Below are 21,484 nucleotides of genomic sequence, written 5' to 3'. Positions count from 1 at the left end.
GAGGGGAGGGGGACAGCTTCAGGAGCAGGGCAGACACCAAGGAGCAGGACAGGGAGCAGGGAGAGGTGACTTCATCCCAAATTTATGCAGGAGAAGAAGAGGAGAGGCTCTTGGTGGGCAGGTGGGAAGAAGAAGGGAGGGAAGATGATGGAAGGAGCTGTAAAAACGAGAATGAAACATTTCTGAATGGAGAGGAGGTAGAAGAGTGATCACTTCAGCTGGGTTTGTCTGCCCACACTCCAGAGCATCCAAGCTTTGCATCCTCTGAGCTGTGAACCAGCCAAGAAACTGGAAGGTGCTGCAGCTGCCTGGGTGAAGGCTGAGACCCCCCCAGCAGCTGGGGAGGAAGGGGAAGGAGCCAGGGGAAGTGGAGTTTTGGGGAACTGGGCTGATGTGAGATGGGGAACCACTCCTGCAGACACGTTTCCCTGCCCCAGGGCCACTCTGATGCTCCTGACCCAAGGCAGCAGCCAGCAAGCATCTGCAAGTCACTGCAGGGAGCAGCAGAGCCAGGAACCACAGCTCCTCTGCCACACTCACTGTCCCCTCACCCACAGCATCCCCACAACCCAACACTTTGGGTTTGACCCCCAGAGACAGAGCCCCAGCACCACAGGGGTGTCCATGGCCAGGGGAGCTTCACCCTGGAAGGCTCTGAGCTTTAACTGGTCCCATCTGGGGGGGGCTCAGGGAAAGAAAAGCAACAAAAATGGGATTTCCAAGGAGAAAATGACAATGAGGAGATCATTTCCCAGCCTGGCAACCTCTGGGTGCCCACCAGCCCTCTCTGCCATCAGCCTCAGAGCAAACCTGAGGTCCTTTTGGGCCCAAACACAGCCATGCCCAAGGTCCAACCCTGCAGGGGTTGTTTTGTCCTCTTCAGGATGTCCCCCCCGTGCATCCCATGGGACTGAGCACCCCTGGCATCTCCCTGTGTGTCTGGGCTGGATCTGCTGGGAGATGGTTGTGCTTGGAGAGGGTGATGGTGACCACCCTGCAACCCTCTCACTGCAAGGTCTCATCCTGCCAAGGATGAGAAAAATAGAGAAAATGAGAAAATAAAACAGAGGGGGACACAGAGGGGACACAGAGGGGAAATAGAAGGAAAAATAGAGGGAAAAATAGAGGGAAAAATAGAGGGAAAAATAGAGGGAAAAATAGAGGGAAAAATAGAGGGAAAAATAGAGAAATCAGGGCAGAGAGACATGGGAAGAGGGAGAGGTGAGGACCAGGAGCACCAGGCAGGGTCCCAGCCAAGGGTTTTCCTGCTGGAGAAAGATCTGGAGATGCAAAGCAGGGCAGGAAAAGGTGAAAAATCAGAGCACTCAATGGTTCAAGTGGAAAAAATATCCTCAGTGCTGCTGCTCTGCTTCCCAACCCCAAGCCCTGGAGCTTGGGCCCAAGCCTGAGAATGCCCAAAAAGCCCACGAGATCCCTCAGGTTGCTCTTGTGCAAATCCACGAGTTGGATTTTCTCCTGGCCTGAACACTGGGTTGAACAAAGCAGCTCCTAAACACCCCCGGAAGCTGGGGGATGGTTCCTGGAGGAGAATCCAAGTTTGAGGGAACATTTTCCATGAAAACAAGTATATAAATAAAAACAAAACCACCCCAAACATCACTTGGTAAAGTTTCCGTGTAAAATCAGCAGGAAAATGAGAGCAAGGTCAAAGCCCTGACAACTGAGGCCTTTTATTAATTGAGGTCCCACTCCATGATCCCAGAATTATGGAATGTTTTGGGATCTTAAAGCCCATCCATTCCCACCCCCCTGCATGGGCAGGGACACCTCCCACAGCCCAGGTTGCTCCAAGCCCCATCCAACCTGTCCCAGGTTCTCCCCAGCCTCAAATTCCAGGATTTCCTCCTAATTCCCAACCTCAATCTCCCTTCTCCAAGTCTGAACCCATCTCCCCTGGTCCTCTCCCCACAAAACCCCAACCCCAGCTTTCTTGCAGACCCCTTCAGATTTTAGGAGGTTGTTCTGGGGTCAGATGTGATCTTAAAACCCAGTGTATGGCCAGGGCTCCACTCACACACCCTCCCCTGGTGGTTATCTCCAGTGCCCAGGCCTGGGTGGGCTCCCTGCTGCAGTCCCAGGGCAGCCTGGGGCTATTTTGGGTTTTTTTTTGTTTTATCTGGAACTCAAATTTCCTCCTGAACAAAGTTTGTTTGTGAGGAGGCTGAACCTGAAGTCACAAAGTGGGTGGCAGCTCACACAGGGAAACCCCCCACCTCTTCTTTGACCTCTCTCTTGTGCTCTAGCAGTCTGAAATCCCCTCCAAACCCCCCCAAAAAAACCCAAAACAAGCTTATCCCAGATTCCAGCCCCCCCCACTGACTCCCCCCCATCCTTCAGACCCCTTCCAGCTCAGGGGTTGGAGAAAATGGAGATGCTGAGGGTGTAGGGTGAGATCCTTCCTCACCTCCACCCTCAGGGGGAGATGAAAAACCCCAAAAAGAACTTTTTGGGGCCCTCAGTGGGGTGAGGGGAAGTTAAATTTCCTTACAGCAGCAAAGCCCCAGGCAGGGAGGGAGAGAAGGCAGCAGAAACAGAAGGGGGGACACACACACATCATGTCTGGCAGCCCCCAAACCCTCAGGTTGCCACTGGGGCAACCAGAGCTGGGCCAGGGTCCAACCACCTCGGACATTGTCCCCATGGGATTAACAGCCCCTGACACTGAGACCTTTGAGACCATGGGCTCAGCATCCTGGAACCTTTTGTGGGGCTGTGGCAAACCCCCCCAGTTTATGAATAACTCCTGAGGAGGTTGGGAAGGGCTTTTACCTCCTTCTTGTGCAAAAACAAGACCCAAAAAAAAACCAAACCCAAAAAACAGGGCAGGCAGGAGGTCCCCTGGGGCTGCAGATGCAAAGCAAAGCCCTGCCTTCCCCCAGAGGGAAATGGTTGGGTTTGGTTTGAGGGTTTGGGACAACCCCAGAGGCACGGAGCAGCCCTCCCCCCCCCAAAATAAAATAAAATAAAATAATAAAATAAAATAAAATAACAAACCCCCAACTTCTCCCCTAAGGGAATTCCATCCACATTCCTGAGTTCCTCTTGCTTGGCAAGGGCAGAGAAAATATTATGGTTGTTCTAAACCCTTCTGGAGGGAGAGCAGCAAACCCATCCCCACAGAGGGGGCCACATGGGGCTGGGATTTTGGGCTCTCAGGACCCTTCCCAGCTGCACAAATCAAGGGGAACCACCAGGCTGGGGGGGTCTGCAAAGCCCCCACAAGGACAAAGCACCAGGGGCAGCTGTGCCACAGCTCCCCAGGAGGGTCAGGCCCCAAGAGGGACCCTCCTAGGGTGGGGAGGGACCTCCCTGCACCCCCTGGAGCCTTCCAGGATGGGGTTTGAGGGACCTTGAGTCCCCTCCACACCAACATCCCAGATGACATCCTAAGCCCCTGGGATGCCCTTCCTGGAGCACCCATGGGCCATGCGAGACCCCAAATCCTGCAGTGCCCTTCCTGGGGTACACAGGGATCCTGTGACACCCATGTTGGGGTACACAGGGACCCCCTGACACCCATCCTAGGGTACACAGGGACCCCCTGACACCCATCCTGGGTACACAGGGACCCCTGACACCCATCCTGGGCAAGTAGAGACCCCACAACACCCATCCTGGACATGTAGGGACCCCACAACACCCATCCTGGAGCACACAGGGCCCCTGTGACACCCATCCTGGCCAGGCAGGGACCCCATAAAACCCATCCTGGTATGTGGGGACCCTGTGACACCCCCCTGGGGCACACAGGGACCCCATGAGACCCACAAGGACCTTGTGACACCCACCTTGGGGCACACAAGGACCCATGAGACCCACCCTGGGGTACACAGGGACCCCACAACACCCATCCTGGCCAGGCAGGGACCCCATAAAACCCATCCTGGACATGTAAGTACCCCATAAAACCCATCCTGGTACGTGGGGACCCTGTGACATCCCCCTGGGGCACACGGGGACCCCATGAGACCCACAGGGACCTTGTGACACCCCCCTGGGACACACAGGGACCCCCCCGGTTCCGTTCCCGTCCGGACCCCACTCACCGCTCGTCGGGCTCACGTCCCCGCTGCAGGGCGGGTTCCAGCGGTACCAGGGCCTGGCCCAGGAACCGGTCCATTCCCACCAGGGCCCGGTGCATGACGGTGAGCACCAGCCCGGCCGCGGTTCCGAGTTCGGGGGGCAGCTCGAAGGCGCATTCCTCCCGCCATTCGGGGTTCCCGCTGCTCTTCTCGGCCACCGAGGTGCTGTACTTCTCCCGGCCCAGTTGGATGATGGTGTAAGCGTCGCTGGTACCGGTTCTGCCGCCGCCGCCGCTTTTGCACCGCAGCCCGCGGGCCCGAACCACCGTCACCTGGACGTGTGTGGGCAGCCAGGCCGGGGGCGGGGAACCCTCGGCGGGGAGCGCGGCTGCCCGCAGCAGCGCCATGCTGGGAGCTTAGGGGGAAAACCGGGATGGAGCCAACCGAACCGGACCAGGACCGGGCCTGGCACCGCCGCCCCTGCCGCAGCCGGGCCGCAGCGCGACCGCCGCCGCCCGCCCCAAGCCCCGCCCCCTCTTCGGTATGGCCACGCCCCTTGTCGGTATAGCCCCGCCCACTCGTAAACCACGCCTATTTCTCGTTATAGCTCCGCCCGTGTATAAACCACGCCCCCTTTGACTATGACCACGCCCACATCCCGCTAGGCTGGGGGGAGAGGGGGGAGCGGGATAATGGGGGGGGATAATTAGGAAGGGGATAATTGGGGAGTGGGGGATAAGTGGGGGGGGATAACCCGAAGGGGGATAATCTGGAGGGGCGGGATAATGGGGGGGGGGGAATAGTTTGGTAATTTGGGGGTGGGGGATAGCTTGAGGGGGGGATAATGGGAGAGTGTGATAATTTGGGGGGGGGGTGGAATAATTTGGGGGGGGTAATTTGGGGGGGGTAACCTGGGGGGGGCGGTATGATTGAGGAAGGGCGGGATAATTCGGGAACGGGCGGGATATAAATTCCGGGGGTATCACTGGGGGGGGGGGTGTCGGAATATGGGAAAAATTGGGGAGGGGGGGGCGTGAACCATGTGCATGCGTGTGCAAACATCTGCTGGGCCGGGCGTGTGCAAGCGTGAGCACGTGTGACCATCCATGTGCATCCACGTGCATCCATGTGCAAGCGCGTGCTATGCAGCCGTGCAAGTGCAAGCACGAGCATCTGGTGGCCACGCGTGGGCAAACAGGTGCAGACATCACCACACACGTGCAACCGTGCCCGTGCAAACATCACCATCCCCGTGCAACCCTGAGCGTGCACATACAAACACCTCCACGCACACGCAGCCACGCACACGCAGCCCTCCCCACTCGCTGCTGCTCCCCTGTTCCCCCCACCCCAGTTTTTAGGACTCCCCCAGACGGGATCGCGTTCCCCACCGCCCCATTCCGGGGCAGGATGCAGCCCCAAGCCCCTCTCCTCCCGTTCCTCACCATTTTCCCCATTCCCCCCCTTCCCTTCCAACCTCCGCCGGTGTTTCCCACGCTGCGAGTGGGCCTGGGGGACGCGACAGGAGTGTCCCCAACCCTGAGTGTCCCCAGCGAGCCCCCCAAACCCTGATTAAGATGCAAGGAGCCCCTCTCCCCCCCCATCACCACCACACCCGCCATTTCCCGGCCCCTCCAGCAAGGTCACGCTGAAATTCCACCCGGGACGGGTCGGGGACCCACATTTTGGGTGCTCGTTTCGGCCACCGGAGCCCCCGGGGCTGCGATGTCGCCGCGATAAGGGACGTGCGGGGCCAGCTGGGGTCAGGGTTGGGATCCGGGCTGCTCTGCTCTATCGCTCCCATCTCCGGGACGCGGCCCCAATGGGGTAATTGGGGGTGGATTCGCCTCCCCCCCTGCCCTCTCCCTTCCCCGGGCACCGGGACTTGTCCGTTCCGCTCGGCCGCGGGGACACCGGGTGACCCGAGGGGGCTGTGGGGCATGGCAGGGGCCTCACAGACCCTTTTTGGGGTGCAATGTCCCCTTTGGGCTTCGTTGTGTCCCCTCTGGGATCCCTGTGTCCCCTCTGGGGGTGCTGCGTCCCTTCTGGGGGTGCAGTGTCCCCTTTTGGGGGTGTAACCTCCCCTCTAGGGGTCCAGTGTCCCCTTTAGGGGTGCAATGTCCCTTATGGGCTTTGCTGTGTCCCCTCTGGGATCCCTGTGTCCCCCTTGGGGTGCTGCATTCCTTCTGGGGGTGCAGTGTCCCCTTTAGGGGTGTAACCTCCCCTCTGGGGATCCAGTGTCCCCATTAGGGGTGCAATGTCCCCTTTGGGCTTTGTTGTGTCCCCTCTGGGTTCCCTGTGTCCCCTTTGGGGGTGCAGTGTCCCCTTTTGGAGGTGTAACCTCCCCTCTAGGGGTGCAGTGTCCCCTTTAGGGGTGCAATGTCCCCTTTGGGCTTTGCTGTGTCCCCTCTGGGTTCCCTGTGTCCCCTTTGGGGGTGCTGCATCCCTTCTGGGGGTGCAGTGTCCCCTTTGGGGGTGCAGTGTCCCCTTTGGGCCTTGCTCCATCCCCTCTGGGGGTCCACTGTCCCTTCTGGGGCTCCAATGTCCCCTCTGGGGGTCCCTTGTCCCCTCTGGGGGTCCCATGTCCCCTTTGGGTTTTGCTCCATCCCCTCTGGGATCCCTGCATCCCCCTTTGGGGTTGTTGCATCCCCTCTGGGGGTGCAATGTCCCCTTTTGGGGGTGCAGTCTCCCCTCTGGGGTCACCTTTGAGGTTGCTGTGTCCCTTTGGGGGTGTAACCCACTCTTTGGGGGTGTAACCCACTCTTTGGGGGTGCAGTGTCCCCTCTGGGGTTGCCACGTCCCCTTTGGGGGTTGCTGTGTCCCCTCTCCTTGCTTTTGGGGCTCCCACCTCTCCTGCTCTCCCCAAATCCCCAAACCCCCAAACCAAACCGAAGCTGCCAAGTACAGAAATCACCACTTTCTGCCCCCTAAAAAAACCCCAAACCCCCCCCAAAATCCCTCATCAACCCTGGCATTAAAACATTCCTCTTGTAGGGAAAATAAAATAAAATAAAAACCCCACAAACTGACACAGGGAATTTCTTATCACCCCCGAGATGAACCAAAATCCAATTATCCCTCCAGCCCCGTGCCCAGCCCCACTCCCTCCTCCTCCTCTTATCCCTCCTCAGCATCTGCTTTTTATTTTCCTGCCTTTTTATGAGATATATATTATTTTTTCCTCCTCCCTGATTATCTCTCCCCTCTCCACCACTTTCCCTCCTTGCCCTCATTGGGGTTTTTTTTTATTTCTCTCTGATTTTCCACCTCTGCGTTTCAGGCAGCAAGAGGTGATTTGGGGTTTCTTCATTACCCCTGAAATCTGATTTTTTTTTTTAATTATTCCTCTTTTCTTGAACAGCAGCAGCCCAGGGCCCAGCTCACTGCTTTATGGCCTTACAGTTTTTCTTTCTTTTTTCCATCACCTTCAATTTTAATTTCTGCTTCACCTTTTGGTTTTCCTTTCATTTCTGCTTCAACTTTCATTTCTGCTTTAATTTGCTTTTTAATTATTTTTTGGTTTTGGCTCCAGTTTTAATTTTTCCTTTACCTGTTCCCATTTCTTTCCAACTCTGATTCTTCCTCTCATCATTTTGGCTTCCTCCTGCTCCCTGAATATCATCCCAACAGCAGAGGGGTTCACCCAACCCAACCCAACCCAACCCCCCTGCCAGTGGGGACATGGGAAATGGTGCTAATTCCATAACTTGGATTTTCTTTTGGTAAATAAATTAAATAAAAATATAATAATAATAATAATAATAATAATAATAATAATAATAATAATAATAATAATAATAATTTAAATAAAAAATAAAACAAAATAAATAAAATAAAATAAAAATAAAATAAAATAAAAATAAAATAAAAAATAAAATAAAAATAAATAAAAATAAAACAAAATAAAAATAAAATAAAAAATAAAATAAAATAAAATTAAAATAAAATAAAAAAATAAAAATAAAATAAAAAATAAAATAAAATTAAAATAAAATAAAAAAATAAAATAAATAAACCAAAACAAAATAAAACAAAATAAAATAAACCAAAACAAAATAAAATAAAACAAAATAAAACAAAATAAATAAACCAAAATAAACCAAAATAAAATAAAATAAAATAAAATAAACCAAAACAAAATAAAATAAAATAAAATAAAATATCCCAGGCTGGGCAATAAAAAAATGTAAAATAAAATAATTAAAAAGAAAAAATAAATCCCATTTCCTTGGGAGCAAAGCAAAACCCTGCTGGAAGGTGTCAGTGGTGCTGAGCTGGGCTTTGCTTGGGGCTGGCAGCAGACACTGGGATCACCTCTTTATATATATATATATATTTTACGTTTATTTTCTGTCTTTTCTGCTGGGTGCTGAGCAACCCCCCTGGGATTAAAGGATTAAGGATGAGGGGGAGCTGGGGAAGCATCACCCCAAAACTCCCAGCTCTGGAGATGCTGGAAAAACCCTCACAAACCCCAAATCTCCCCCAATTCGGGGCTGGGGCAGGGAGCAGCACCCAAACCTCCCCAAGGCTTCGATTTTAGGGGAAAAAAGCGCAAAATATTCCCTAAAAAGGAGTTTGGGAAGAGGATGGGGACAATTTCCCAGCACGGGGATCCCCGGGAATGGGGAGAGGGGAGGAGGGAGCGGAGCCCAGAGAAATAAAGAGTTGAAATGGGAAGCGATTAAAAACTAAAGTCAAATAAATGGAAAGCGGGGGAGATAAGGGAGCCGGAGCCCTCGCCGCCTATTTAACATTCATTGGATTGAATAATCAGGCCTCATTATCTCAAATTGGCTCCGTATTTGCCCTCAAAATGCTAATTTGAAAGTTGGCTGCGAGCGCCGTCTGCCTATTTTGACTAAAATATGGGTTTTGCTTTATTGTGGGTTGGGTTCGTAGCTCCGGGGGCATTTCCCCTCGCCGAGAGAAAAGGGAAATAGGACAGGAAAAAATAAGAAAAAGAGAAGAAAAAAGAAAAATTAAAAAAAAGGCAAAAAAAAAAGAAAGAAAGAAAGAAAAAAACCCATTTATCAGAGCCGGCCGGGGAGGAGAGCAGCTCCTGTTTTGCCTAGAAATGGCTTTTTTTCTTTTTTTTTCCTTTTTTTTTCAGGCCTTCCAGTAAAATTAGAGGTGTTATCAGCTGCTTGTCGGGGATGGGCACTTTATCGTTCGTCTGGGGAAATAGGAGAAATAATTTGCTTTTATTCTGATCGTTTGGCTGAGTGGGGAGGGATGGAGGCTGCTGGTCCCCCCCGCGTCCCCTCTCCTCATCTCCTTGCCCCCCATCACCCTGATGCCCCCCATTTCCTCCTCAACCCCATCTCCTCTTTGCCCCCAACCCTTTCCCCCCATCACCCCTTTGCTCCCCCCTCATCCCCACTTCCAGGAGGGGAACCCCAAACCTTTATCCATCGGATCCCACACAAGCTCCACCTGATCTCCGGGTGGGATTCAGAGCATCGATCTCTTGGGATGTTCTTACCCTTCCTAAAAGTCAATCAATAGGATAATAAGGTGGGAATAATGAGTTAAAAACCCAACACCCAGGCCTGAGGATTTGGGGTTACTGAAGGGCAATTGCTTGGGAAGCCTTCGGGATGCCACCAGTGGCTCCTGGGCTTACCCCCCGGGCTGCCCCCCACCCCTCAAATCGCACATTGCTGATGCAAAACCCCACACCAGGCCCCCTCCCACCCCCCAACACCCCCCGAGGTGTTTACAGAGCAAACTGCAATTGTAGGGGAGATTAACGGGGGCTTTGTGGGGCTGGGGGAGAGGCCAGGGAGCCTTGTTGACAAATAAAAGTGGAAATCCCTCGCCATCAATTCCGTGGGTGCCTCTGGATTTGGCAATGACACTGGGGTTGACTTTCCCAGCTGGGCAGATGGACACGGGGGGAGTGGATGGGGGGGTTTGGATGGAGTTTTGACTCCTTCCTAGGTTTTGGGGGCAGATGGTAGCACAAAAAAAAAAAAAAAAAAAAAAAAAAAAAAGCAGAGGTGTGGGGGGGTTGGGGACCTGAAATGATGCTGGTGGCCCTGGGGATGCCACAAACCCACCCAGCCAGGTTCCAGACTGGGGAAAGGGGTGGGAAGAGGCAGATTTGGCCATGCTGCTGAGTGGAAAAGGGGAAATCTCAGGTGTCCCCATCACCTCCACTCCTCATCACCCCAACATTCACCCAGAGCCAGCAGTGACACCTTTATATGGAGGGGACACAGGTTGTCACCTTCCCCTGGGAACCTCTTTATCCCTGCAGCTTCTCAGGAGACACCTCCAGGCCTTGGTGTGTCCCAGGCTCAGGATGTCCCATCCTGCTGTGTCCCATCCTGCTCTGCCCCATCCCATCCTGTCCCAGCCTGGTGTCCCCCATCCTGCTGTGTGCCTGCCTGGTGTCCCTCACCTTGGTGTCTCTCCTTCCCCTGTCCCCATCCCCCTGTCCCCATCCCAGTGTCCTCTCTTCTGCTGTCCCCAGTGGTCACGTTCCCCTGTCCCCTCTCCCCCTGTCCCTTCTGCCCCTGTCCTCTCTCTTCCTGTTCCCCATCCCCCTGTCCTATCTCCCTCTGTCCCCCATTCCTCTGTTCCCATCCCCTGTCCCCTCTCTTTCTGTCCCCATCCACCTGTCCCCATCCCCATCCCCCATTGTCCCCATCCCTGTCCTCTCTCTGTCTCCCATCCTTCTGTCCCCATCCTCCTGTCCCCTCTCTCCCTATCCCCCATCCCTCTATCCCCATCCCCCTGTCCCCATCCCCCTGTCCCCTCTCTCTGTTCCCATCCCCCTGTCCCCATCTCTTTTCCCCTCTCTCTGTCCCCATCCTCTGTCCCCATCCCTGTCCCCTCTCTCTGTCCCCTCTCTCACAGTCGGTGTCACAGCCGCGGTTCGGGGTCTCAGTGCGGTCGGGTGGAGCCCTCTGGTGGTCACGGGGGGAACAGCGCGGCAGGGATGGCACCGGGACAGCACTGGGACCCTGCAGGGAACACACTGGGACCACACTGGGATTCTGACTGGGACACCACACTGGGACCCCCCTGAAACTCCGACACCCTGACTGGGACCCCACTGTGACTCTGCTAGGACACCCCTGGGACCCCTCTGGGACCCTGAGACCCCCGACTGTGACCCCACTGGGACCCTGCCCGCTGAGGTGCCTCCCAGCTGGGATCCTCATCAACTGGGAGTCCACTAACTGGGGCAGGTGCTAACTGGGGTGCCCAGCAGCAGCCAGGACCTCTGAACCACTAACTGGCACCCTCAGTAATTAGCAGCCCTGCTAATTGGGGTGTCTGGTAATTGGGATCCTCTATCACTGGCAGCTTGCTGACTGGACCTGTGCTAACTGGGAACTCTGCTAACTGGGATACCTGCTAACTGGGACCTCCACCAGCTAACACCCTTGCTAACTGGGATCCCAGTTGAGAGGCTCAACCCAGCTCCAGGGGGACACATCCAGGCCTGGAGGATCCATCTCAGCTCCAGGGAGCCTCAAGCCAGGTCCAGGGGGGATACATCCCAGTGCCCAGCATCCCAGTTCCGAGGCAGGACTCTCCCAGTTTGGGGCAGGTATATTTTAGCCCATATCATCCAGTACAGATGTTGTTATTTGGAGAAAACTCCTCTCTTGAAGCTCTCAACCTCCAGGAGCTCCTGGGCATGGAGTTCCCCGGGGTCAGTCACTCACAGGGTTTAAAAACATATATAATTTTTTCTTTATTTTCTTTAAAATGGAATTAATTTAATTTTTTTTTTTTAATTTTTTTCCCTGCCTTTGCCCCCGGTGCTGGCAGTGACCCTGCAAAGCTCCACGGAGGTGGGGCAGGTCCCTGGGGAGCAGGAGCAGAGCTGCATATCTTACCATGCTTAAGGCAGGGCTTCACTCTGCATCCCAAATCCGGCTGATGAGACCTTTAATAACACAAAAGAAAAGTGGATTTAACTCGGGGGGGGAGATCTAAAATTCAGCTCAAATGATCCAGGGGACGGGGGGGACACTGAGGGTCAGGGCTGGATCCTCCTCAAGCCACTTGATGGCAGCGAGTGGCCAAACACTGGTTTGTTGGTTTGTTTGGGTTTTTTTCCCAATAATTGCAGCTGAATTGGTAAAAAATACACCTTTTCCTGGCAAAGTTTTTTGGGGGGTACGGCAGAGTGCATCAGGAAGAGGATGCAAAGGGATGAAGGGCTTCAGAAACCAGGATGGAGAGACAGAGGGGATGCTGCAGGACAGGACCTGGACACCAAAGCAAAGGGAAGCTCTGAGGTCACCCCTGGGGCTGTCTGGGGACAAGGGAATGGGGGGGGTGACCCTGGAGGCCCCACTCCTCAGCAGACAGACAATCCACACCCTGCCCAGACAGCCAAGAGGAGCGCTAATGAGCAGCATTGTTATTAATTAGCTCAGGACCTGGAGCCTTGGGGGCAAATTTGCAGGAGTCATCCCTGGGGTCACCTCCCAGTCCTGGATCCCAAGCTGGGGAAAGGAGATGTTGGGTTTATGGGCAGCGAACCCCCAATTCCAGCTCCTCCTCCCTCCCCCAGATTTCCCCACCTGCCTCTCCTGAAGCACCAGTGGCTCCCAGTATCCCCATTTTCATCCCGTATCACCTGGATCCCAACCCTATGGATGCCTTCAGCATCCCACACCTGGGGCACCCTCCATCCTGGGGCCACCCAGCTGGGTGAGGGTGTTTGGGGTGGGGGGGGTGGGAGGATGTTTGCTGAGCTCCATCAAACAGAGAAGAAAAAAAAAAAAAGGACTTAAAAAAAAAAAATAAGGGGGGGAAAAGCACCTCTTAACCAAACACCCCCCAGCCCTGGCAGGGGCCTCCTGCCTTTTTATCTCGGCCTTTTCAGTGTAATTAACTAATAACGTCAAATCTCCCACCCTTTCATCTCTGTGTGACCCCCCCACTTCTCCTCCAAGGCCTTTATTTACCCCCACCCCAGTGGTTGGGAGACCCCCGGGAGGAGCTGGGGGAGCAGGGCACCATTGGGGAAAAAAACAAACAAAAAAGGAATAAAAGGGCTTTCTCCTGTTAAAAAACCCAAACAAACAACATCTTCGGGGTGGGGGGGTAGAACCTGGCGGGATGTGTCCAGGTGTGGTGGGGGTCTCATCCCCGGGGTGGTCTCACAGCTCCAGAGGGGAGGATGCTCCCCACTTGGATGCTCCCCACTTGGAGCCCCATCGTGGATTTCTCAGCAGCAGAGCGATCCATTCTGGGGGGGGCTTCAAGATTTTGGGGGTGTGCTTTAGTTTGGGGGCTGTCCCCAATTTTGGGGGGGACCATCCAGACTTGTGCTGGGTCCCAAGGACCTCCTGAAAACGGAGGGAAGGGGTGGGATGGGGTGGGGGGGCTGCTGCGGTGCAGATGTGAGCCCCAACCCCCCGACTCCCCATTTCCTCCCCCAATAAACCCCCCCCAGCCCCGGTGGAGCCCTTTGAGCAGGACTGGCCCCCCCGCCGTGCCCGGCCCGAGGTGTGACTTTTCCCAGCTCATTAGGAAAAGCTGCAGGATTTTAAGAATCTCAGACCCTAATGACCATCTGAATCCCATCAGCAGAGAGGGGGGAGCTTGGGGGGGGTTCAAGGACAACCCCCCCACACGACCCAACTCCCACCACGCTGCCACTGCCTCTCAGAGCATCCCTGCTCCTGTCCCTTCACCTCGCTGGCACAGGGGACATTTTGCTCCCCCACCCCAAGAAAAAAACCCAAAACCATCTGTGCAGCAGGGGGGCGATGCTCTGGTGGATCCAAAGTTACCAAGCAGGACCCTGAGCTCCTCAGGGGGATTTGGTGGCCTTGGGGTAGCACTGGGGGTCCCCCAAAGGGTTGGATTCTCCTCCCAGAGTGTCTGAGTGCCAAACATCCCCTGGGAGGAGGAGATGGGGGTCTCCAGCCTGGGGAGGGACACAGGGAGGGGATTTCCACTCCGTGGGCAGGAGGAAGATGTTGAGGTTTGAAACCCAGCAGCTTTGGGGGGGACACTGACCTGGGAATGGGGTCTGTGGGGACAGCAAATGGGGACAGCAAATGGGGACACCCAGGTGGCAGCACCAGCTCCTGCCAGCCACGTTCTCTCCATCTCTGCTCCCAGTTTGGAGCTGGAGGAGCAGGTGGGGGGGTTATGGGGAGAGGTGAAACCTGACTGTAAGGAGAGGGGACAGTGAGAAGAGAAGGGGACAGTTAAGAAGGGGAAATGGGGACAGTTTAGGAAGGGCTGGTGCAGGGAGAGGGGACAGCGCCAGGAGATGATGTCGAGAGGAGGAATAACACCAGGAGAAGGGGATGGAGACAGAGGGGACAATTAGATAAGGAAGGGACATTGCCAGGAGGGGACAGTGGCAGGAGCTGGGATGTGCTGGGAGCTGCTCTTTGTGTCCCGGCTGTTTGCAGAGCCGGGATTATCCCGGCGGCTCCCAAAGCTCCCAAACTGTGCTGCTGTCTGCCCGGAGCCCAGGGAGGGGTGAACTCGCTAATCAGAGCTCAGGGGGGATGTTTGGGATGTTTTAATATCCCCCGGGCAGGGCCTGAGCTGATTGCCAGAGTGAAGTTGTTCTCAGGACACTTTTAATCCCCTGGGAGCTGGCAGCGCTCAGCCTCGGGCAGGATTGAACCTTTTCCATGGTGCTGGGATGATCCCGCAGAAGCCAGCGGGAGCATCTACCCAGCCAGGGATTTTAATTAAAACTCCCTGTCCTTGACTGAGTTTGGTTTGGGTTGTTTTTAAGTGTTTTTTATATGAGATGAATCGAACCACATCCATCCCTCTGGCACCTTGGGCACCAAGCAGGGGGGTTTGTCTTGGGGGGTGACAATCCTGGAGGGGGTGGCAGGTCTCAGGGTGCCTGTGTTACCTTCCCAGGGACAGCCTGGGAATGCCATCCCTCTCTTCCTCACCCCCAGTGATCATTAACCTGGTTGCTGAGGGCAAGGAAGGGAGCAGACCTGCGGGATGAGGATGGGAAGAACCAAACCCCCAGGTCTGGCCCTGAGGAGGGGTTGGAGCTGCTGGTTTGTAGAAAAGCCATTTTCAGCTGGGTTATTTTATGCCCTGCCAAAGCCCCTGCCAGCATCCAAAAAGAGGGGGGGCAGGGATGCATTTTCCCACTCCCATCAGAGACATCTCCCTCTCCAGCCTTGTTTTGCAGCTCAGCCCAACCCCTGGCACAGGGATTGGAATCAAACCTGAAGCACAGGTGGAAAATGTGGGAGAGGGCTTGGTGAGCTCTTGGGTTGGATCAACCCACCCGGGCCAGAACCTTGGCTCCTCTCATCCCCCAGGAAAGATGCATGAGCTGTGTGTCCCTGTAGGAACCCCACAGGCACCCCCAAAACCTGGCTGCTCTCCTCCCACTCCCACGGCTCACATCACTCTCTGAAAGATGCTGGGCTTTGTTGTTTGGTTTGGTTTTTTTTTTTCACCTGTTTAAAAAACAGAAAACCCACCCCAAAATCGTTGGTTTCCAGTGAGAGGAGGTCACGAGTGAGAAGGGAGCTGCCTTATTAAGAGGATCAGGGTGATCTGCTGAAGGTGCTGAGCCCTCCCCAGCACATCTCTGCTGATAAGTGGGGGGCTGGGAGGAGGAGGAAGAGGAGAGGAAGGTTGTGATGGGTGGGTTGGGATGGGTGGGGGTGCGATGGGTGGGTTGGGATGGGTGGGTTGGGATGGGTGGGTGACAGGAGGGTTGAGATGGGTGGGTTGTGATGGGTGGGGTGGGATGGGTGGGTGACAGGAGGGTTGTGATGGGTGGGTTGTGATGGGTGGGTTGGGGTGGGTGGGTTGTGATGGGTGGGTGACAGGAGGGCTGTGATGGGTGTGTGACAGGAGGGTTGTGATGGATGGGGTTGTGAAGGGTGGGTGACAGGAGGGCTGTGATGGGTGTGTGGGTGTCTCAGGGTGGACTCTTTGCCCAGGGGAACACCCTGGATGAGATGAGTGGTGGGATGTTTGGGGATGAGGAGGTGCAAATGGGTGACTGAGGACATGGGATGAGACAGGAGAAGGGATCAGCTCTTCCAACCCCCCCTTCCCGCTGTCCTTCCTGCCAGGATTATTCCTGCTGAGCTCACGGAGCCGATTTGTTTGCAGGACTCGAGTCGCGTTTACTCAGGAGGATGGGAAAAGTTTGGAGAGGTTTGGATGCTGGAGCAGCAGGATCCCTCCTGCCCCTCTCATCCACCTCCTTTCCCAGGAAAAACATCCCTTTTCCATCCCTTTACATCCTTTTTTTTTTCCCCGAGCTGTCACCCCCCCTTCACCTCAGCCGATCGCTCCCTTTTGGGGGGAATTCGCTAAATGGGATTATTCCCAGGTCCCCAGGAGGAATCAGGGTGCCGGGGCAAGAGGTTGAAGGCAAAACCCGAGCCGAGCCGAGCCGGGCTGAGGGGCCCGGGCGTGTTCCCAGGCTCTGGTATCGTGTAATCGTGTTAAATGCTCAGGGAGCCTTTCCCTCCGCTTCTCCCTCCCCTTTCATTCCTGATTGAAACATCAAAAAAGCTTCCCCGAAAGGCTGCGGGCACCGGGCTGCCTGATTGCAGTGGGAATTATACGTTAAATAAATTAATAAAGCTGCCTGATTGCAGTGGGAGTTATACAGTAATAAAATAAAATAAAATAAAATAAAATAAAATAAAATAAAATAAAATAAAATAAAATAAAATAAAATAAAATAAAATAAAATAAAATAAAATATAAAATAAAATAAAATAAAATACATCATGAACAGCGGGAGGAAATGCCACAACACCCCAACTTTTGCACTCTTTCTGGGGTGAATTTCCCCCCCTCCCCAAGTCACCTTGCTCAAAGAGTGAAGGCACCGATTCCTTGCATTAAACTCCCAGGTGAAATGAGAAGGAATCTGCCTGGAAATCCAGCCAGAAATCCAGACCCCCCTTAACGGGGCTCAGATCTCCGGGTGGGTTTGGGATGGGGTTTTTTTTGGGGGGGTGGGGGGGGACCCCTGGCACCGGAGCTCTCTGCAAAGGTGTGATTTTAATTTCTAAAAAGTCGATTAAATCGTGAAATCAAGGAGATCCCGACGCTATGGGATGAACAAGGGGATCTGGCCGCAGTCAGAGGAAGCACCCCCCAGCTCTGCCAAAAACCCCTCCCGGGTCTCAGCCTGCAGCGCGCTTTGTGCCTCAGTTTCCCCAGGGGTCTTGGACACGCTGCTCCCGCTCCCACTCAGCACCCCTGCCGAGAGCCGAGCCGGATCCGCCCCTTGCTCTTCCCCATCCTTCCCCCACTCCATCTCTATTGATTTAATAAGATGGAGAGGAATTAACGGGGGCCGGAGCATTGGGATAATGCAAGATGAACAAAGGGGCAGCGCTCCCAAAGATGCTGCTGCCAGGTTTTAATGATGAGGCCGGGCAGATCCCCTGCTAGCTGTCCCTTTGGAGTGGCGATTAAGAACATACTGTTATTGTTAAGGCTGGGAGATAAATCCCTGTCCCGTTTCTGATGTGATCAGCCGGGGCTTCTCCCTACAATTTGTGATCCTATTGTGGACGGTGTTTGCCCTGGGCAAGGAGAGTCTGGGAACCACTTATGAACCATCCTTTGGTCATTAGTCTCCTCATTAGGGGAGAACAATGGGGGAGGGGGAAAAAAAAGAGGGAAAAAAGAGGAAAAAAAAAGGAAAAAAAAAAAAAAAGAATTGAAGGGAGCAGCATTGGGGCCGATCCTGCACTCAGGGCTGTCTCAAGCCCGAATTTATTGAGTATTCCCAGTTAATTTGGAATGTGGATGCTCTTATCACCTGCTATTGCAGCTTGGACACAGGCTTCAGGTCTCTGCTTGATGGGAGCACCACGCAGCAGCCTCCTCGCAGCTGGGTATTTGCCTCTTTTTAGGTAGCTCCCCCCCAGTTTGTTGTCAGGTTTAGTGTAGCCCCATGGTGGACTCGACCCACGGTGCCTTGGGGGGGATGTCAGGCAGGTGGAAGGGTCCCCAGCACCCAGCGAGGGTGAGGGGAGGGATGGGGCAGTTCCAGCTCCCTCATTTCACACCCAGATGTGGAGTTCAGAAGCCAGAAGTGACATCGAGCTCAGGGATCAGGGACAACCTCTCCCCATGGACAAGCCCGAGCAAGATGCAGGCACTTTGCAGAATGAGTTTAATTCAATCCTTGCCGGGAAAAATCAACCTGGCTGATAAATCACAGGAAAAAAAACAACCCCGGGGCTGTGGGGGAAGAGATGTTTTGGCCCCACAAGCTTGGGCATGGGGAGGAACAGGTCCTGTGTTCCTCCCCAGAGCCACCCTGGCCCGGGCTGGGTGCGAGGGCTCCATGCCCTGGGGGAAAAACCCAAAAAAACCAGAAAACCCAACTCAGTTCCTCAGGATGCTTGATATTATCAAGTGCTAATGAGAGCTGGCTGGGGCTGAGGTGCTTTGCAGGCCATTAACCCAAATTAACCTGACAATGGAGCCGGGGCCGGTGTCTGAGGGGTGGCTGGGTGTGTATTGGCTGTCTGGGGCTGGGGGCAGAAGGATCCCGTCCTCTGCCTTCCCCCCCATGCCCTGCCCCAGCTCCCCTCTGCTCCCTGGTTTGTAGGGTTGGGATTTTCCATCCTCTGAATCCAGCAGAGGCTGCCAAGGCAGAGCTGGAGTGAGGGGATGGGGATGGAGGGGATGGGGATGGAGGGGATTGGGATAGAGGGGATGGGGATGGAGGGGATGGGGATAGAGGGAATGGGGATGCAGGGGATGGGAATAGAGGGGATGGGAATAGAGGGGATGGGGATAGAGGGGATGGAGGGGATGGGGATGGAGGGGATGGGGATGGAGGGGATGGGAATAGAGGGGATGGGGATGCAGGGGATGGAGATGGATGGGATGGGAGCTGTCTCCTCTGCGGGATGGTGTTTGGCACATCCTCCTGGGAGGAAACGTTTCAATTCCTAAATCATGGAATCATGGAGTAGTTTGGGTGGGAAGGGACCTTGAAATCTCACTCAGTCCAACCCCCTGCAGTGAGCAGGGACATCCTCATGTAGACCAAGCTGCTCAAAGAAGCTCTGTCCAACCTGACCTGGAATGTTTCCAGCGATGGGACATTCCCTCTGGGCAATCTGGGCCAAGCTTTCACCACCCCATAGTAAAAAATTTCCTCCTTATACTTAGTCTGAATCTTTTAGATTAAAATCCCCAGATCCATCCCACCCTGTTGGGATGATCACAGAATCATGGAATGGTTTGGGTTGGAAGGGACCTTAAAGCTCATCCAGTCCCAACACCTCCCACCAGCCCAGGGGGCTCCAAGCCCCATCCAACCTTCAACACTGCCAGGGATGGGGCAGCCACAGCTTCTGGGGGCAACCTAGGCAAGCAGGGTCACCAAAGGAGTAGCCACGGCCTCAGAACATTTCCCCAGAGGCAGTGGCTGTCCCTGTGCTGGGCTCTCACCCAGGGCTGGCCGTGGCACCTGTAACCCCCTGGGATCAACGTTGTGCCACCACTTCTGTCCTCACCCCCTTTGGATCTGCTGGTGGCACCCTGAGAGGTGCTGAGGATCCAGAAGGCAAAGCCAACCCTGAGCATGGCCAGTAATTATCACCAGGCTGAGTAATTCCTCTTCTCTGGACTTGATGGTGCAGGAGGGACCACGGGTCAGTGACTGAGTCTCCATGCTCCTCTTTTCTCAGCTAAGGTGAAGCCCCTTTCCTCTCTTCCCATGGGATTCAGTGGGATCCAGGTTGGGAAGGAGCCCATCACCAGAGCCAGGGGATGCTCCTCATTGCCTTTTCATCACTGGATTATGTTTTATTATTATTATTGTTATTGTTATTATGTTATCACCAGAGGAATGGCTGCAAAAATCTGGCACTGAGCTAGCAGCTGGTGTTCAGAATCCCATTTTTAAGCCAATTTCGTGGGGTTTTTTTAAGAATAAAAGGCATTTCAGACCCCTCAGGTGGGCAGTGCTGGGTTGGTTACCCTAATGAGCACTGGGACCCATCTTCTTCTTGCTGGGACGTGCCCGAGGGGATGCTCTGGGTGGGGAAGATGTTTTCCCACTTGCAGAAGGATTACAGATGCACAAACACAACCCCCCCTCAGTCGGGGCAGGGGGTTTTGGTGTGTACTCGCTGTGGGTTTGGGGAAATTTCCGCCACTTTTTTTTGCCCGCTTGGTTTGGAGAAGGCTGGAAAAAGGGAGGCAAAGCTCCCTGAGCCAGGAGGGGAAGGTGTGAAATTTCTCATGGGGCAAACAAGTGAGAGCTGCGGGGTGCCCAGGAGAAAGGGGGGGGGGGGACAGAAAAGATGAAGGAGGGGGGAAGCGGAGGAGGAGAAAAAGCAGAAGGCAGGGAGAAATAAAAAAATCCCCGAAGCAACAACCTGGTTTGAAGAGCGAGGCGATTTCTATTGAGGGGATTGTAAAATGCGCTCTCTCTTTCCCCTTTGCAGGGGGGAAGAAGGGCCCCCCCTCTCTCTGATAGTCATTAGCATCAATTAGCCCCGTTTGAAGTAGGCAACATCTTTGTCTCTTGGCAGAAAAAAAAAAAGAAAGAAAGAAAGAAAGAAAGAAAAAAAAAAAGGAATAAAAAAAAAACCTTTCAGGGAGCCCATAATAACATCTGGAGCAAGGAGAGGCTGAACTCAAGTTCTCCACTTTCATCTCTTGTCGAGGTACTTGGAATGTTAATGCAGCCTCATTCTTTAATGGAGTTATCAGGAAATGCTTTTCACCCCCTTCCCTTTGCTCAGGGGGGATGTTTACAAAGGGCTGGGGGGGGCTGTTGTTGTTTTGGTGTTGGGAATTTTTATTTTTATCCCCCCAACCCCCCCCCCAACTCCTTGGCGAACTTCTTTGATTTTCCACGCTCTTGAAAAACACAAGTGGAATTAAATATAAAAAAAAAAACCCAAAACAAATCAAACTATAACGCACCCAAACGCTCCCAAAAACCCAACAAAAAATTAAAAATGAGTTCTCAGGGCTCATCCTTTCATCTCCCACTGCCCGGCTCCTGCCCAAGCCCCTTTTGCCGGAGCAGATGGGGATGGAGCGGGTGGGCAGGGAGGTGTGGGGGGGTCTCTCCCTGCTCCTCCTGCCTGCTGGGTGCTATATTTCCCAAGTCATTACCAGCGAGTGAAAATTTCCAGCTTTCTGCCCGCGATGCATTAGCTGAGCACACAGTACTAATGGGAAACAGGACGAGTCATTAGGGGGAAGCCGAAATGTCAGCCGGTGGGGTGGGGTTGGGTTGGTTTTGGGTTTTTTTTTATTTATTTATTTTTTTCTTGGCTTGGTGCTCATCCCTCCCACCTCCCTGCCCGTCCCCGCTGGCACCATCTCCCTCTCAGCCATCCCAATAAACCCCAACTCCCTCCATAGCATCCCCGACATCTCTTTCCATAGGGAAATCCCAGCCGGGAAGCATCGCGGCAGCCGCGATCACCAGGACGAAAAACAACGAAAAAACT

At 54.0% G+C, this 21,484-nt stretch overlaps 1 protein-coding gene across 6 annotated transcripts in view; it reads right to left on the bottom strand.

Moving 5' to 3' along the window:
* The window catches only part of LOC103531235 (sideroflexin-5), a 123,419-nt gene extending 118,875 nt beyond the window's left edge, over positions 1-4,544 (bottom strand). For 5 of the 6 annotated variants that reach the window (XM_030450874.1, XM_030450873.1, XM_030450877.1 and 2 more), the window contains exon 1: positions 4,068-4,514. In XM_030450874.1, the coding sequence (XP_030306734.1) occupies positions 4,068-4,450 (383 nt within the window). In that variant the 5' untranslated portion in view covers positions 4,451-4,514. Of the gene's footprint in view, positions 1-4,067 lie in introns of all 6 variants that reach the window. The other variant, XM_030450878.1, reaches the window with a different exon arrangement.
* Between the last annotated feature and the right edge of the window lie 16,940 nt (positions 4,545-21,484).

Source organism: Calypte anna, chromosome 4B, assembly GCF_003957555.1.
Source record: "Calypte anna isolate BGI_N300 chromosome 4B, bCalAnn1_v1.p, whole genome shotgun sequence".
Lineage (NCBI taxonomy): Eukaryota > Metazoa > Chordata > Aves > Apodiformes > Trochilidae > Calypte > Calypte anna.
The sequence above is the reverse complement of the archived record's forward strand: the minus strand, read 5'-3'. Positions and strand labels throughout refer to the sequence as shown.